The sequence below is a fragment of the Rhododendron vialii genome, chromosome 6a, assembly GCF_030253575.1.
Source record: "Rhododendron vialii isolate Sample 1 chromosome 6a, ASM3025357v1".
Classification (NCBI taxonomy): Eukaryota; Viridiplantae; Streptophyta; class Magnoliopsida; order Ericales; family Ericaceae; genus Rhododendron; species Rhododendron vialii.
The window spans coordinates 14,736,859-14,753,786 of NC_080562.1; the positions used below are offsets into that span (position 1 = coordinate 14,736,859).

The following is a 16,928-nucleotide window of genomic DNA, read 5'->3' on the forward strand; positions in this document are numbered from 1 at the left end:
TACAACCACCCACCTCGGCCGGCCACTCTTCGGCCCGACCTCCTGCCATCACCACCACCTCTCACGGTAGCCACCTCCCTCCCCTCCATTCACCACCACCCGTTTCCACCCCGGTGGTCTAAAAAAAAAAAAACAGTGGGTTTCATGCCTACACCGCCGCCGCAGGCCCCGTCAAAGCTCTGGTGGACGTCGCCTCAAGTTTTCAAAACCACCACAGCGAACTAGAGACACCGTGCAACACTTACCCGGACTTAGAGTCGTGTTTGAGGTAGTTTTCCGGAAACCCGTAACTCAATTTGTATTTTAATGGAGTTAGGACAAAAACTTAATTCCTGTTGAAGATTGTAACCTGTTTTTAATTTCAGAATTTAATTAATTATTATTTAGTCCTATTTTCATTAATATTTAGTCCTATTTGTGATAGAAAATCAGTGGTAAGGCCTGAAAATGTTTTTATACGTAAATTGCTGATTATTCGCGAGATTATGGTGAATCACTGGTGGAGATAAGTGGTTGAATTGTGTGCAAGAGGACAAGTGCAGGTTTATTAAATTAATAGATGATATAAAAACAAAAGGGGAGTTTTAATTAGTAAATAGCATTAAGAAACGTAGGAGGAACTTTTTATAAAAAGAAAAACATGTTTACTAATGAAATTTGTAGAAAGTATCTATTTATAAATATGAGGATTAGCACAAGTATTTGTTCATATACTATTTATTTTTATTCATTTCATTGTATAGTTAATTAGATTTATTTTAGATTATATATTAGTTAATATTTAACCCTAATAAATATTGATTAGACCAAATTACTCATTATAAAGATTTAATATTAAATATTTATTGTATTTTTTTGTTAAAAAAATAAAATTAAGAAAATGCTAAATTTATTAATATGCACTTTCAAATAAAAATTAGTTTTAAAAATCTATGAATAAGAATATAGTAGTTAAATAGATAAATAGTGAAAATATTTTATAAATTCTAAATTTGAGAAATAGACTTAATTTTAAATGTAGTAATTAATTGTTTGGCTGAATATTTATTTTGTGATATTATTGTAATTTGAATTTCTACGTGAACGTAGAAACTGGACAAAAGGTATCCTGAGGGTATTCGTGCCCGAATTGAAACTAAATAGGCGTTAATAAGGCAATTGTCACAAAAGTGATTAGTGATTGGAGATTGTGCGTTGTATATGATATTTTTGGAAAATCTCCTTTTTAATAGATTCCACGGGCACGAAATCTTCGTGCTTGCACGACGGCGAAAAACCTAGTCTAAGTATAAAGATAATGTATATACACGTGATTTAAGTACTGCTTTGTTTTGTTTTTTTGTTTTTATTATTATCTACTCTTGTAACTAATATTATTATATAGCTAATCATGCATTTAGATTAATTAACCTAGTCAATTATTGAATTAGAAATTAATATTTCAATTTTTTTATTTATTCAAAAATTTAGGAATGTTACATCTGCTATCTGCAGAGACGATTTGCAGATAACCACGCAGAGAAAAACGCGTTTGGCCCCATTTCGGATCCTGAAAAAATCTAAAAAAATATCCATAAAGTTTTGAATATTATTTTATGGGGCTCTGTAAAAAATCAGCTCCAGCGGATATCGGTAAGTATTACTTTTGGATTCGTTGGGGCGAAACTGAGCAGATTCGCCTTACGAATCCAAAAGTAATACTTACCGATATCCGCTGGAGCTGATTTTTTACAGGGCCTCACAAAATAATATTCAAAAATTTATGGATATTTTTCTAGATTTTTTCGGGACCCGAAATGGGGCCAAACGTGTTTTTCTTTGCGTGATTCTCTGCAAATCGTCTTTGCTGTTAGAATTTTTGTTTTTGAAACCCAAATCATTCGCACAAAATGAATTTAGGCGAACAATAATTCAAAGCAACAAGAAATCACACACATTTGCTCTAACCAAATCAAATAAATACATGGGCCTAAACACTTACCGTCAAGATTCGCAAGAAAGAAGACTGAGTGTGGAACTGGAAACAAAGAGTCAGTGAGATAACAACAATCTCCACCAACAAAACCCCACGCCCAAAATCATCGCACCAAACAACACGCAAAGAACACCATCAAGAAAATAGGAAAAAGGAGAAAACCAAAGAAATAACAAGAACCGAACGTCATGCAAGAAGCCGCAGCGGCCGGCCAGAGCAAGAACAAGAACATGAAACATAAGGGTCATCATCGGGCCGGGCCGGGCCGGCCCAGCCCGCCAATGTACTATCCAAGCCCGCCCACGGACCGGGCCAATTGGGCTTTTTTTTTTTGCGGGCCGGGCGGGCTGGGCTACCTACCACAAATTGAAGCCCAAGCCCGGCCCGCGGGCCAAAAATCGGGCGGGATTAAATTTCCTTAGGAAAGGAAAAAAAGAAAGGATTTCGTGGGATTTGGGGCTAATGGGCGGGCCCGTGGGCGGGCTTTTGGACGGGTACCACGGGCGGGCCGAGTAAAAATTTATAGGCCCGAGCCCGCCCATTACAAACTATGGGCCGGGTAAAAGCCCAATGGGCCTGGCGGGCTTAGGGCAGGCCGCGAGCCTTCGGGCCAAATGATGACCCTTAATGAAATAGCTACGCGGAATTGCCGATAGGGAATGGAACCCTAGTATCGCTTCAGACCGTCTAGAAGCATCCACTGTTGCAAAAGAGAGAACAAAAAAGCCCAAAATCTAGACGCGTATGTGGCCAAACGCACACGACACCAGCACATTAAAAGTGTAACGTCCCCAAATTTTGGGTACGTTAATAAGACATTTTATTACAAAAACAAAATGATTCTGGCTCATTATTACATCACAAAGTCTTACAAGAGTACTTTTAACCAACAAAGGAGGGAACTAGGGTTCCTAACTACTGCTCCGCCTGCTCTTCCATCCTAGCAAGCTCCTCGGCTCTAAAGGCCTCCAATGTATACAGCTCACCCTGTTCATCTATGAGGTCTGACACATTATACCGGCGTCGCCACCAATATAATATGTCAGGGTCACCAAAAGGTAACACCATGAGCTACAACGCTCAATAGAATAACCCATATCCTCTAACCCTAAACTTACAAACGTTAAACCATAAATCAACGATTTCCACATAGTTCAAACATATTTGACAAAACAATGACACATCCACATTCATTATCCATACTAACGTTGGTGTCTATGATTTTCTGAGTTTCTTCTATGCGACTTCTCGTAGACCGTGTTGTAGACACCCCAATCTGGGCTTCCAGATTAGTTTACTTACGGTTTTTGATTCCCCAATGATGAAATGGATCAAGAACACCATGGGAATGATAGCGTGTTTGAGCTTTGAGTGTTTGCAAAACCCTTGAACCTAACCTAGCTTAAGCCACTTCAAAAACCAAAAACCCTACTGGCACATGTTGGTTTTGCTCGCACGCGCCAGTCTGCGATCCGCGTGCTGATTAAAGTTGCAGCCGACCTTGTACTTTCCACTTCTGGAAGGTTTCTAGAAGCTTTCCATTTATGGAAGGCTTCCATTAATGGAATAGTTTCTATTAATGGAATGCTTTCCATTAATAGAAGATTTCCATTAATGGAATGGTTTCCTTTAATGGAATAGTTTTCATTAATGGAGGGTTTCCATTAATGGAAGGGTCTTGCCCTATAAATACCCCCCCATATGCTTCCATTTGAAGGGTTAGAAAATCCACTCCTTGGGTTAGAAAGGTTACAAAATCTTACACCCCATTTTCACACCACTTTCAAACATCAAAGTTCAAACACCTTTCAAACTCAAAACCGAAGGTATAGCTTACCTCTGTTCTGTCTTTCTGTTCTGATCCCTGAGGGGGGCTGGCAGGGCCAAGGCTGGTAATCAATACCAGTTCTGGTCCTAAAGCTGGTAAGGTTTCAAAAACCGTCATGGTAGGAACCAGCGCGCGATGGTCCCACTCTCTCGCGCGACACTCCGGTGCTGCATGAGATGGACCGCGTGGGGATTGGTGTCCTACTGTTTTGTGCTTTATTTTGTGTATAGATCACTCTGTTGAGCATGTTAATAACCAGTTTACTGCTTTCCTTTGTTAGAAATTGCTAGCCGTAGTTCAATTTGCATGTCTTCTGTTTTGGAGTACCCCTGGGATCATTCTGGACCTGTCCCAGAACCCAAAAATGTGTAAACCAAATACTGGTCCGCGCCAGGGCGCACCATCGCGCGCCAGACTGGCTCCATCGCGCGACAGTGCGCCAAGGCGCATAATCGCGCGCCAGACTGGCTCCGTCGCGCGATAGTATGCCTCTGACTAGTGAGTGGCCTTGCACGGGTAGCTTGGTTTTAGGTCATTATTTTGTCCCCACACTGTTTATGGGATGTTTTATTAATTTGTAGGGCTTTACAACCTTTAAACTGTATATTATGCTGCCATAAACTGCGTGGTTTGTCCTGGGTGTGCACTGGTCCTTCCAGAGCCCAGATGGTTTGAGAATAAGAGCTGTGGGTTTGAGCTTACCGACACGCGCTTGTCTTGGAATTGTGTGCGCAAGAGTAAGCAGCATGCAGTGACTTGCTCAGTGCATGCTGGTTTCTTCCTACGCACGTCACTCCAAAACAGGGGCCTCCCAGTTTGTTTAAACTCCCACAGCAGTCTGTTCTCATCCTATACTAACTGCTCATCCATGCTATCATTCACATCTTGCAAACATGTTACAGTTTTAAATCCCCGATTAACTGTTCCCCTGCCCTAATTGGCTAAAAATTGATTAATCAAACAGAATCGCAAACAAACATCTTTCGCAAATGCCTAAGTAGAGACCGATCTCCGGATTGGACGAGAGGGGTGCCATAAAACCCTTCCCCTCTCGTAACCTGGCTCCCAAACTCAGATATGGTTATGACGGACTGGTTCCTTAACTTTTTCAAATCAAACAGCGCGACAAGTGCTTCGAAATACGGTTCCTTGGGTGTCGGACCTTCAAAACCCGAGTGGCGACTCTGTATTTTCGCGAGCGCTTGACGTCCAGCTAAAAAAAGCGCTCCCTCGATCCGGGCCCCTTGCGTTTTGGAATCCGGAAATTCCGAAAGGCACGCTGCCCACACGTGTCTCCATTTCATAACCATATTAACATTTTCAAAATCGTTTTTAACACACCCAACCTCGATTCCGCCGTTTCGGTCTCCCGAGTATCTTCACAATGGTTCCGCCGTCCCGGGTTCCCATAGGCACACATTGCATTGGCTCCTCTCCGCGGATAACCAAGCCACACACCCAACCTCAGTTCCGTCGTTCTAGTCTCCCGAGTATCCTCACAATGGTTCTGCCATCCCAGGTTCCCATTGGCACACAAAACACACACCACACAATGGGCTACCACGTCCGGCCACATTGCGGTTTCCAAAACATTTCACCTTTTCAAAACACGCCTTTTCATTAACCACACCCTAGGTGTCATGTTTCTACTTTTTCGATTTTCGTGTCTCGTTTTCATGCATCGACTCCGCGGTAGGACTTCATATGTAACCATGAATCATTCATTGAAATCTTTAAACTAACAAGATCATCCAACACAATATTATACCACAAGTAATGCAAGCAATTCATGTATGCATGCTCATAACCATCCTAAATATCAAAATACGAATACTTCTAAACAAGCGATAAGTTTCTATCTTTCAAAAATCCATTCTTTCATCTTTTGTGGAAAATTCAAAACAACCTATGTTTATTGAAGTAAAAGTTCATTATTCAACACGTACATACCACCACTAGTAAAACGAGTTTGTTAATCATCATGCATTCTAAACATTATAAGCGATAGATAACCTTATCTACTTAAATATACTTCAAGTTATACTTTGAACTAAAGAGTACGAACATTCTACTTTCTAATATACGGTTCTATACGTAGAGTTAGGGGACAAGGGGTTCTACATATACTTAGGGATAGGGAATAAGATGATTCTACCTTACTTCTTGGCGGTTGGTTGGTTTTGAGAATAGGTCGTCGGTTTTGCGAATTGGCGGCGTAACGGCTACGGTTTGCTTCGAAAGGAAGAGAGATGGATTTTCTCTTCCTAGAAATAACTTTGTTAACTAAACTAGGCTACTTTAAAGATCTAGAGGTGATTTTTGGAAGTGGTTTGGTGGTAGCTCTCAAGAACTTCAAGAAAACTTTAAGAAACTTGAACTTTCGAACTTGGAAAGCTTAGAAATTCTAGAGAGAAATTGGAGAAAGGAGTGAAGGTGTGAGTTTAAGCTTGAATGAGCTTGGTATTTATAGGCCAAGGCTTGTCTCTCTCCCTCTCCACCCAAAATCTCTCTCTCTCTCTCTCTCTCTCTCTCTCTCTCTCTATATATATATATATATATATACATATATATATATATATATATCTTTGATTTCTTTCACTTGTCAAGCTTGAATGAAAGCTTGATGGGTTAGGTTATGGGGTTACTTGTATATCTTCTTCCTAGTTCTAGGCATGCATGGCTAGATTTTGTACTTCTAGGGTTGGTTTGGAAGATTTTGTGAAAGAAAGTAGGGTTGTACAAAGATTTATTGAGTAATAAGGACAATGGAAGGTAGATCTTGCTTGGAGAAGTATATAACCGAAGATTGAAAGGATGTAAAAAGATCATGGAAGATCAAGTCAAGGTACAATCAAATCTCCTTCTCTTTTTCTCTCTCTCTCTCTCTTCTCTTCTCTCTCTTTCTTGTACTTTGGAAGTGTGTGTGTGTGTGTGTGTGTGTGTATATATATATATATATATATATATATATATATATATATATATATATATATATATATATATATATATAAGTACATAAGGTACAATATAATCTAGTAGGATCTCAAAGCCATGATTTTCCTGTTAAACTATTCTAATACACACATGTGTACTTTGTAATAAAATAAGTATATACATATATATATATATATATATATATACACTCAGGTTCATATAAGGGATCCCTTAAATTAGAAATCGTGCGGGACTTTCATCTCAGCCGTTGGATTAGATCCAACGGCTGGCGTTTTAAAGAAGGAATTCGCGGGTACGCAGCCGGGCGGGTCACGGGTAAATTGAATACGCGGGTCAAAACTGGTCAAAACGGATCCTTCTTTCCCCCTTTTCATTTTTGCGTGTTCCAGGTACAGAGAAGAGAGAGAGAGAGAGAAGCGACCAGAGGCGATTTCACTCTCGATCTCAGACGAAGCCAGACGACGAAGAAGAAGAACACCACAAGGTCTCTCTCGATCTCTCATTCTCTCTCCCTCTGTCTCTCTCTCGTTCCGTACAGAACCGTAAACCCTAACGCCTTGTGTTCGAACACAGGAAGAACGAAGAACAGTTTTGATCTCCGACGAAGTCAGACGACGAAGAAGAAGAACACCTCAAGGTCTCTCTCTCTCTCTCTCTCTCTCTCTCTCTCTGCTCTGCTCCAGATTTATGGCTTTTAGGGCTTTGCTTGATTTGAAGGGTTAGGGCTGTTGCTTCAAAAATTGTGCTTTATTTGTAAGAAAATCATTACCCTAAGTTTTTGAGCTGGTTTAGTGTTGAATTCTTTATGACACGTTTGGGTATATAGGTTAATGAATTGTTGTTTTGCTTGATTTTAGTCTTGAATAAATCTTGAGTATGCTGAAAATTTCGTGGGTTTTGGTAATCTGTCGTTTGGGAGCCCTTCTGCTAGGAATCAATTTTTGATGTCTTCGTAACAGTTAAAGTACGTTTCAATACGAAGATTTTGGTACCAAGATCATGAAAAACCGATAATCACAGAATTAGTTATGAATTTTTGAATACCGGCTGTTTCTTGGATGTGCGAATCTGTGCGTGGCTGTCTTCTTTTACCTTTCTGGGCATGATGAACATTATGGGTGGCTTTGAGTATGCTGAAAATTTTGTGGGTCTTGGTAATCTGTCTTTTGGGAGCCCTTCTTCTATGAATCAATTAGCCCCGCACGTGGTCAATCAGTATGCTGAAAATACGATGAAGACAAAAACACCAAAATAGAACTTTTTGGGGAAAACGCATACGGGAGTGCTCTGGCGGTTCAATATTCAAAAACGGTTTTCTTGCATTTTCTCAGCAACCAAACACAGCAAGTAGTGGTTCCGCTGATATCTGAATTATCTAATTTGTCTTATTGTTACGGTCTTTTCACCATTCGTTAATCTTAATCTACTCTATCATAGGGGTATTGTTTTCGCTTTAATTGAAGTCCGAAGTGAGCAAATAAGGACTTACTTACATTGTAATTTTTCTTTGTACTTTGTAGTATGATTTTGAAGGAAGAAACGATTTAGTTAAATTTATCAAATTGGTCGGGGACACTGGTTTGTATGCTCATCTACGTATTGGTCCTTATGTCTGCGCTGAATGGAACTATGGGTAAGAAGACCATACAAAAACCCTGCATTCTAATTGAAGAGTTTATGTACTAACAATATAGACACGTTTTCTTTTCCAATTTTTGAATACCAGTAGAGTAAAATAAACGCCTTGTGAAACTGGGGTGGCCCGGGGTACCCCCAACTAGCCCCGCACGTGGTTCTGCTCTTTAGATATCGGCTTTGGTTTGTTTGTTGTGATATTCATATGTATAGTATTCTGCTTTTGCTCCTTTTGTCTTGAATAGTTATGGGTAATTTTATTGTTTGTGTAGATAATGTGTTTTCAATTTCAGAAGAAATGTGATAGATTATACATTTGGCCTGGGGTACCCTCATTTCTTTGTTTCATGGCCATGTTCAATGGTTGTCCAACATGGATGAACTGAGGAAGTAATTACCATGTTCAATAAATTTTAACCTTTTCGTAGTGTATGTGTGTCTGGAAGAAAAATAAAAACAGGTGTATAGATGCATGACAGTAGAGATTGGTATCTTGTGGCTGACCGGTTACTAAATCAAATATTTGTTTTTGCAGTACAAAGATGTCCACTTCATCTTCTTCTTCCCATTTCAATAGCATAAGTGAAGGCCCTCCTTGCAAATGTGGAATACCATCACCTATAAGAACTGCAAACACAGAGGCTAATCGGGGAAGAAGATTCCTAGGTTGTGCAAACTATAAGGTAATATTTTGTTTTTCTTATTTATTATTTATTCCGTCCATTAGAAACTGATGGTCTTTTTTTGAAAATTATCCAGCTACCTAATAATGGATGTGGTTTCTTCTATTGGATTGACCCTGAAAAAGACACGGAAAAACAAATGTTGGAAGCTGACAACAAGAATATGGAGAGGAAAATTTCGGATTTGAGACGAGAGAATCAAGTTTTGAACAAGGAGGTGGAAGAACTTACAAGAGAGAACGAGAAGCTGGGAAAGAAATTACAAGAAGCTGAAGCCAAATTGTTTGACTACAAAACAAAGTGTTTTATTATGTTATTAGTTGTATGCATTGTTGTGTGGTTCATGAAGAACACTGAAACTGTGCCGAACACGAGGAACATGAAATACTTGCCTTAGTTGTTGATCTGCTTTTGGCCTAACCCATAACTCTTTTACTCCTTTTTGAAGTATCTTGTATTTCTATTAGAGACTACGAGGGTGTTTACATGTGTCCTTTCCTTTTCGCATTTTTCACTCTTCATTTTTGCATTTCGGTATTTGGCCAATCACCACCAGAAATCATTCCTAGAAAATGCATCTTCAATTTTCAATGATAAAGGCAAAAAAACTAAAACCAGTCCAGAGGAGTATGAGACTTCTCATTTTGGATTCCAATTAAGAACAATATCATATTTTTTTTCCAGATATATTATCTCTAAATTAACTTCCAAATTCTTATTGCATTGCAAGTTCTATTAACAGAAACAAGAAACACATCAAAAGTCAAGCAATTGCCCTGCAACCCTTACAAAAAAGAACACCTCAACTTCAATTATCAACTGCATTACTTATAACAGAAGCAGCAATTCGTAGTCAATAAGATTTCGAATGTTCAAACTACTACAAATGTTGAACACACAAGCTGGCCGCTGACCACAGTCAAACTACTACATCAAACTACTACACTATTACATTAACCAAGCCCAAATATAAAATAATAATAAATAAAAGTCAGAAGTCCCGTTAACTCAAGATCTTCCAAGTCATCACAACCTTTGAATCTCCCTATTGTCTTGCCATTTCCATCTCCGTAACCGCAAACCCATGTAGTTCCTGAAACACAAATTAAATTAGCATTCGAACCATGCATAGTCATTGTCGATGTCTATTTCGAGTGCGTATTTGACATAAAAAAAAAACACTTACATTCTTCATCAAAGTCATCGTCATCGTCGTCGCCGTCGTCCAACCTAACATCTTGCGAAGAGCTAAGGCAAAAAAAAAAAAAATATATGTTACCAATTAAATTAAAAGGCCACTATGAAACAATTAAAATTATAAATGAACATATTTAAATGCATCCACCTACATGTTGAGAAGTTTTGGACAATTTCTTTTGTCATGCGACAGTCCCGTTAACCCACAACCATTACATTTTCTACTTTTCTTCACGGTCTTCTCTTTTCCTCCTTTCAATCGCTTACCACAACCCTTTGCCCTAACTTTAAGTGGTTCTTTAAAACAATATTGGCTTCCGAGAGAAACAGGCACTTGGGTATGACTCGTTGAACTACCATTGGAAGCAATCCTCATTAAAGCAATTTCCTTCTTCGCAAGTGATAGGTGCTTGGATACCACTTCAGTTCCTTCTTCATCTATTACACCGTATTCAATCACATCATGAGCTTGTTCGAACAGACCTTTTCGCCTCACGAAAACCGAACGGTCACATATTTCTTTCACGGCACTGCCCAAGTCATCCATAACTCTGCCCGCTTTTGCTGTTTTAGTCCACCTCTGCAAAATGTACTCCATAGAGAGTTCCCTAATCAGCATTCTAGACAAGCACGCCAACATGTGGCGACATGGAATTCCATCGAATTCAAACATCTTACAACTGCAAGTCACATGGTTCGATAACTTGTCTACCGAAACCTTACGACCTCTCGAAGCTTCCATTTCTTCCCTTTGAACTTCCCACACACATCGATGTTCATCCTCATGTGTAAGCGTAAGCACATAGGCACCAATTTGAAATATTTCCTCCTGAAATTTCTTAAATATAGCTAGTGTGTATATTTCACTCATTCTCTTTTCCATCAAATACGAGGTTTTCAAGATTGGCTTCTCATTTACATCCTTGTGATCCAAATCCAATTCATTATGTCGTAGACGTGAAAGTGCACTATTGAACCGTGTCACAAAATCCAACATTGAATTATCCAAAGACACATACCTCTTGAAGAATGAATGAGAAATTTCAGCTCTTTGACTACTTGTCATGTGAGCGGAGAAAATATGTTTCGTAAATGCTGGCACCCATCTCTCACGAATTTCGTACTTGCCCTGCAACCATTCATTGTTGGACAGCATAGATTTTCCGACAAGATCTACCCATATTGCTTCAAACTCTTCGGGGCTCTCAGAATTCCAAATACATTTTTTGAACTCCTCATAATATTGTTTATATGTCAATGCACCTATCTTTTCAGAAAATTTACTAACAATGTGCCAAATGCAATATCTATGAAACGTAGTTGGAAGAACACAAGCAATTGCTTTGGTCATTGCTGGATCTTGATCAGTAATGATGATTTTGGGCGGGGGTCCAGGCATCGCTTTCAAGAATTCCTTGAAAAGCCACTCAAAGGAATCACTTGATTCGTCGCTTAAGAATGCACACCCAAAAAGCGTCGTTTGCCCATGGTGATTAACCCCTAATAGAGGTGCAAATATCAAACAATATTTGTTTGTGTTGTATGTTGTATCGAACACCACCACGTCCCCAAAATATTGGTATGACTTCCTAGAGGTTGCATCGGCCCAAAAACAATGAGTCATTCTATCTTGATCATCTCTCTCGAATGTAAACATAAAACCGGGATTCTTTGCTTTTTTCCTCTCAAAATGCTCGTACAACATGTTGGCGTCATGTCCACCAACAAATGCCTTCTTATCCCTCCCATAATTGTAAAGGTCTCGTCGTGTAAATCCAACATTTTCAAAACCCCCGGCTTGCACCTCAAAAAAACTCATTTGTTGACAGGGTGGCACATTTGCAGCTGAAAGTTGTTGTGATAATGATTTTTGTGCATCCGACACTCGACGGTGAGATTTCAACAAATGCACCTTCTTTGGCGTCGTAAGTTCGTGGTTATGCACCTCAACAAATTGTTTCACAACAAACCCTTCACCTAACCGATTTTTCACGACTGACAGTTTTGCATGACAACCCTCTCTAGTTAAACCCCGACGTCGATTATTGGCTTTAGAATTTTTCCTCACCCCTTCTTTGAAACAAACATACTCCTTCCTAATGGTTTCCTTGTTCTTATTCGTCTTGCTAGAAAAGATTCGCAAACTAAAACCAGCTTCCTTAGCGTAATTGTTGTAAAATTTGAAAACCTCGTCTAAGTTATCAAATTGTTGTCCAATTTTTGGTATCAATTCGGCTTTCACTTGAGGAGTTAAAAGTCGTTGGGTAGAACTACCAGACTCCACACACGGTTGAGATGGTGACGGTGAGGATGGTGATGGTGAGACTAGTGGTATATCATCCAAAGACAGCATTCTACACACCAAAAGACAACAATAGCTATTTAGGTAACTACACTAGCAAAAAACAACGTTCTACACTATTTGTCTACACCAGAGAAAGAGATATACCTTTGAGGTGGTGGTCGAAACATGGGGGTTTCATTGACGCTAGAAATTTCTTCATGTTCCATTTCTGCTTCAAATATATAAGATCTGTACAAGAGTGCAAGATTCATATTCAGTAAACTACTATGCCTATTCCATAGCTAGTGGGCATAGTTTACGATTTATAAGCAACAAAAAATAGTCTAGTCATCCCTACATGTCAAATTAGCGAAGTTAATCATTTACCTTACACTATATCCACTTAAACAACGTGAATTCAAGGACGGAAACAAGTAAAATTGATTGAAAAAGCATAACTCTTTCGCCCTAGTCGACCGACCAACCCCACTTTAGAAATTCACCAAAAATTGTATACTTAACCGAATCACTTGATTCCAATGCCAATCCCTTCTTAACTTAAATATGCAGCTCCTGTAAAACACCCAAAGCCACCCATAATGTTCATCATGCCCAGAAAGGTAAAAGAAGACAGCCACGCACAGATTCGCACATCCAAGAAACAGCCGGTATTCAAAAATTCATAACTAATTCTGTGATTATCGGTTTTTCATGATTTTGGTACCAAAATCTTCGTATTGAAACGTACTTTAACTGTTACGAAGACATCAAAAATTGATTCCTAGCAGAAGGGCTCCCAAACGACAGATTACCAAAACCCACGAAATTTTCAGCATACTCAAGATTTATTCAAGACTAAAATCAAGCAAAACAACAATTCATTAACCTATATACCCAAACGTGTCATAAAGAATTCAACACTAAACCAGCTCAAAAACTTAGGGTAATGATTTTCTTACAAATAAAGCACAATTTTTGAAGCAACAGCCCTAACCCTTCAAATCAAGCAAAGCCCTAAAAGCCATAAATCTGGAGCAGAGCAGAGAGAGAGAGAGAGAGAGAGAGAGAGAGAGAGAGAGAGACCTTGAGGTGTTCTTCTTCTTCGTCGTCTGACTTCGTCGGAGATCAAAACTGTTCTTCGTTCTTCCTGTGTTCGAACACAAGGCGTTAGGGTTTACGGTTCTGTACGGAACGAGAGAGAGACAGAGGGAGAGAGAATGAGAGATCGAGAGAGACCTTGTGGTGTTCTTCTTCTTCGTCGTCTGGCTTCGTCTGAGATCGAGAGTGAAATCGCCTCTGGTCGCTTCTCTCTCTCTCTCTCTTCTCTGTACCTGGAACACGCAAAAATGAAAAGGGGGAAAGAAGGATCCGTTTTGACCAGTTTTGACCCGCGTATTCAATTTACCCGTGACCCGCCCGGCTGCGTACCCGCGAATTCCTTCTTTAAAACGCCAGCTGTTGGATCTAATCCAACGGCTGAGATGAAAGTCCCGCACGATTTCTAATTTAAGGGATCCCTTATATGAACCTGAGTGTATGTATATATATATATATATATATATATATATATATATATATATATATATATATATATATATATATATATATATATATAGAAAGGTGTACCATGTAATCTAGGTAGATTTCCAATATCCAATAAAAAAATTATAAGATCAAAATTCCATATTTTCTATTAGGCACATGCTCCATTAAAATATTAGATTTTGTACTAAGGATATCTTAGGGTACTATATTATAAAGTACATACACATATATATTTGAGTATATCATCCCATGGGAAATCTAGAAAATAATTTAATTTAAATAACCTTAGTACTTGATGACAAGACTAATATTATTACTCAATGAGTAATAATTTCCCTAGCAGTTATTGACCAATGGATAGAAAGGGTGAGGTACTATATACACTAGAATAATATTATATGTCCTTTAGGCATGTATAAATAACCATATATAACTATATATGGGTACTTTAACAAAATCTATGAAGTACTTTTGGTAGAAAATCTAGGTTTTCTATTGTCCAATGGATAAAGATTTTCCTAACATTTATCGTCCAATGAGTAATGGTTAAAAGGTAACTAAATGGATGGGTAGTTCGGTTTCCTCCAACTAATTGGTTAGAAGCTATTTGCCAAGTATGGCTTTTAATCAAGAAACGAATTTTTAAAGAGCTAAATTCTAATTATTAGAAATTAAAAAGGAATTTCAAAAGCAATCCAAGTAATTAAAACTAAAAATTCAAATTTTTAACGAAATTTTGACGTACTAAAAATCAGGGTCGTTACAATCTATCCCCCTTAAAACAATTTTGTCCCCGAAATTGGCGCGTGACTACGGATTAGACATAGTTGCTATGCCGGTTAGCGATCTAAACATGATTCTAATATTCTGGCGACCTACAAAAATGGTTTGGCACTACACGGCCACTATCTAAAGGCTCTGGCAGGTTTAGAAGGTATGACGGCGCTTAAGGCACCCTTGACAATCCTATTCACATTTTGTTAATCGAATTAAGCCTCATCACTTGCTTAACGAGACGGGAATGAAGTGGCTTCTGCTATCGCACAATTTTTCTCGTCGTATGCCTTTGGTAAGGTTTCTACCGTAAACACCAACGTCAAATGCAAAACCTCTACCAAATCATCATGTGGACCCGTTCCATATCACGTCCCTATCGAATCACTATGCTTCCCCACCTAACGATATTAAACCCATTTCGAAAACTAGGAAACAACAGATCATTTGGGCAGATTCACTCCATCATCGTAAAGTGTAAGTACTCTATCCTTATCCGGGAAAAATCGAACATCAGCAAGTAAGCCCTACGATACAAACTCGGATAATATCCGCAAAGACACTGAAAGAATCTATGCAGTTACGGGAAAATAAGCCTTTGGCAGCGTCGACTTCTGGCGGTAATTTCAGAGGTACGGCTGCTTCCAATCCAGTACTGCTTCAACCTTACTTCCAATCACCTCGATTCCATCCTTGGATACCACGTGCCCCAAGAACTTAACCACTTCTAGCCAAAACTCACATTTACCTGTCTTGGCATAAAGTTGGCTATCTCGGAGTACTTGTAATACTATCCGGAGGTGTCCTTCATGCTCCTCTTAATTGATCAAATAGGTCATCGATCCTTGGCAATGGATACCGGTTCTTGATTTAGCTCCCTGTAGTCGATGCATAGTCGAAGCGTCCCTTCCTTCTTTTTCGCGAACAGTGCAGGTGCTCCCTTTGGTGACGTACTCGGCCTGATAAGCCCTTTGTCCAACAGCTATTGCAATTGGGTCTTGAGCTCCTTTAGTTCAACTGGGGCCATTCGGTACGATGCCATAGAGATTGGTGCCATTTCCCGGTTGGAGTTCTATAGAGAAGTCTATCTCTCTCTTGGGTGGTAAGCCAGGAAGTTCTTCAGGGAAAACATCGGCGTACTTGCACACGATGTGTGGTAATCCCACTTCCATCCTATCGGCTTCTCCCAACTGGAGGCTAGCTAGCCATCCAAACAGTTGATTCTACCACCTGGATCTTCTCGTCGTCGGGCTTGATGTTTGTCTATCCCCCTTAAATTGGAAACGAGTCCCTTCGAGGGTATACACGGTCACCATCTTCTAATGGCAGTCTATGACCGCTTGATGTGCTGATATCCAGTCCATCCCTGGGATTACGTTGAAATTCGCCATATTGATTACTCTAAGATTGCAGGTCAAACGTAGGTTGGCTATTACTAGTTTGCACCCTTTACGCACTAGACTAATAGCTATACTCCCTTTAACTGGTACGTGGCCAAGGCCACACGATCCCCGTCCTAGGTGATCCCTAAGGTTCTGAGGACCATCTTGACCTCATTCAGCCAAGTCTCGGCTACGATGGGGTTGGTGTCTCCGTGAAAAGTCGGGGGTCGGCGTTTGCAAAAATAGTTCATCGCTCGAGTTCGGGTCATAGGTTCATCGTCGTGGTTTTGGTTTTGACGGTTAGCGTTCAAAGCAGCTATGAACGCTTACATGATTTGGGTTAGGTCGGGATTAGCATGAGACGGTTCTCCGTTATCGTATCCTAATCCATGGCGCGTATTCACCATCTACGAGGGGAAATTGAAAGGGGGTTTTAGTCTACTAAAACAAATTTTCCTTTTTGCCAATGGCGTTTCTTTCAAAAGTCGAAAGTAGTTTATTAAGTAGTATGCAACAGTACTCTCTTACAAAAGCAAGCTTTTCACAAATAAGCAGGAAATTACAATCATAAGCATAAAGTTCCACTATAATGGCAAGTAGGGACACAAGGATAAGATTTTTCCTAATACAAGTTAAAACGAAATGATCCTACATACTCCTATTCCGAGGT

At 39.5% G+C, this 16,928-nt stretch overlaps 2 protein-coding genes across 2 annotated transcripts; one reads left to right on the forward strand and one right to left on the reverse strand.

Moving 5' to 3' along the window:
• Window positions 1-8,835: 8,835 nt before the first annotated feature.
• Window positions 8,836-9,492, forward strand: LOC131330371 (uncharacterized protein At4g04775-like). The gene is made up of 2 exons (XM_058363922.1): window positions 8,836-9,076; window positions 9,153-9,492. The coding sequence occupies exons 1-2, from the start codon at window positions 8,936-8,938 to the stop codon at window positions 9,471-9,473; spliced, it is 462 nt and encodes a 153-aa protein (XP_058219905.1). The 5' UTR covers window positions 8,836-8,935; the 3' UTR covers window positions 9,474-9,492.
• Window positions 9,493-9,771: 279 nt separating this feature from the next.
• Window positions 9,772-16,665, reverse strand: LOC131328429 (protein FAR1-RELATED SEQUENCE 5-like). Its single transcript, XM_058361376.1, has 6 exons — window positions 16,589-16,665; window positions 16,162-16,242; window positions 12,723-12,806; window positions 10,426-12,627; window positions 10,263-10,324; window positions 9,772-9,860 (listed from the first exon to the last, which is right to left on the reverse strand). Exons 1-6 carry the CDS (start codon window positions 16,663-16,665, stop codon window positions 9,772-9,774), a joined length of 2,595 nt encoding a protein of 864 aa, XP_058217359.1.
• Window positions 16,666-16,928: the final 263 nt, after the last annotated feature.

Coding starts and splice junctions, on each gene's coding strand:
- LOC131328429 (XM_058361376.1), bottom strand. CDS start 16,665: ATGGTGAATACGCGCCATGGATTAGGATACGATAACGGAGAACCGTCT. Junction 12,807..16,161: donor GTATACCCTCGAAGGGACTC/GTTTCCAATTTA, acceptor ACTCTTGTACAG/ATCTTATATATTTGAAGCAG. Junction 10,325..10,425: donor TGTCCAAAACTTCTCAACAT/GTAGGTGGATGC, acceptor TTTTTGCCTTAG/CTCTTCGCAAGATGTTAGGT.
- LOC131330371 (XM_058363922.1), top strand. CDS start 8,936: ATGTCCACTTCATCTTCTTCTTCCCATTTCAATAGCATAAGTGAAGGC. Junction 9,077..9,152: donor TAGGTTGTGCAAACTATAAG/GTAATATTTTGT, acceptor AAAATTATCCAG/CTACCTAATAATGGATGTGG.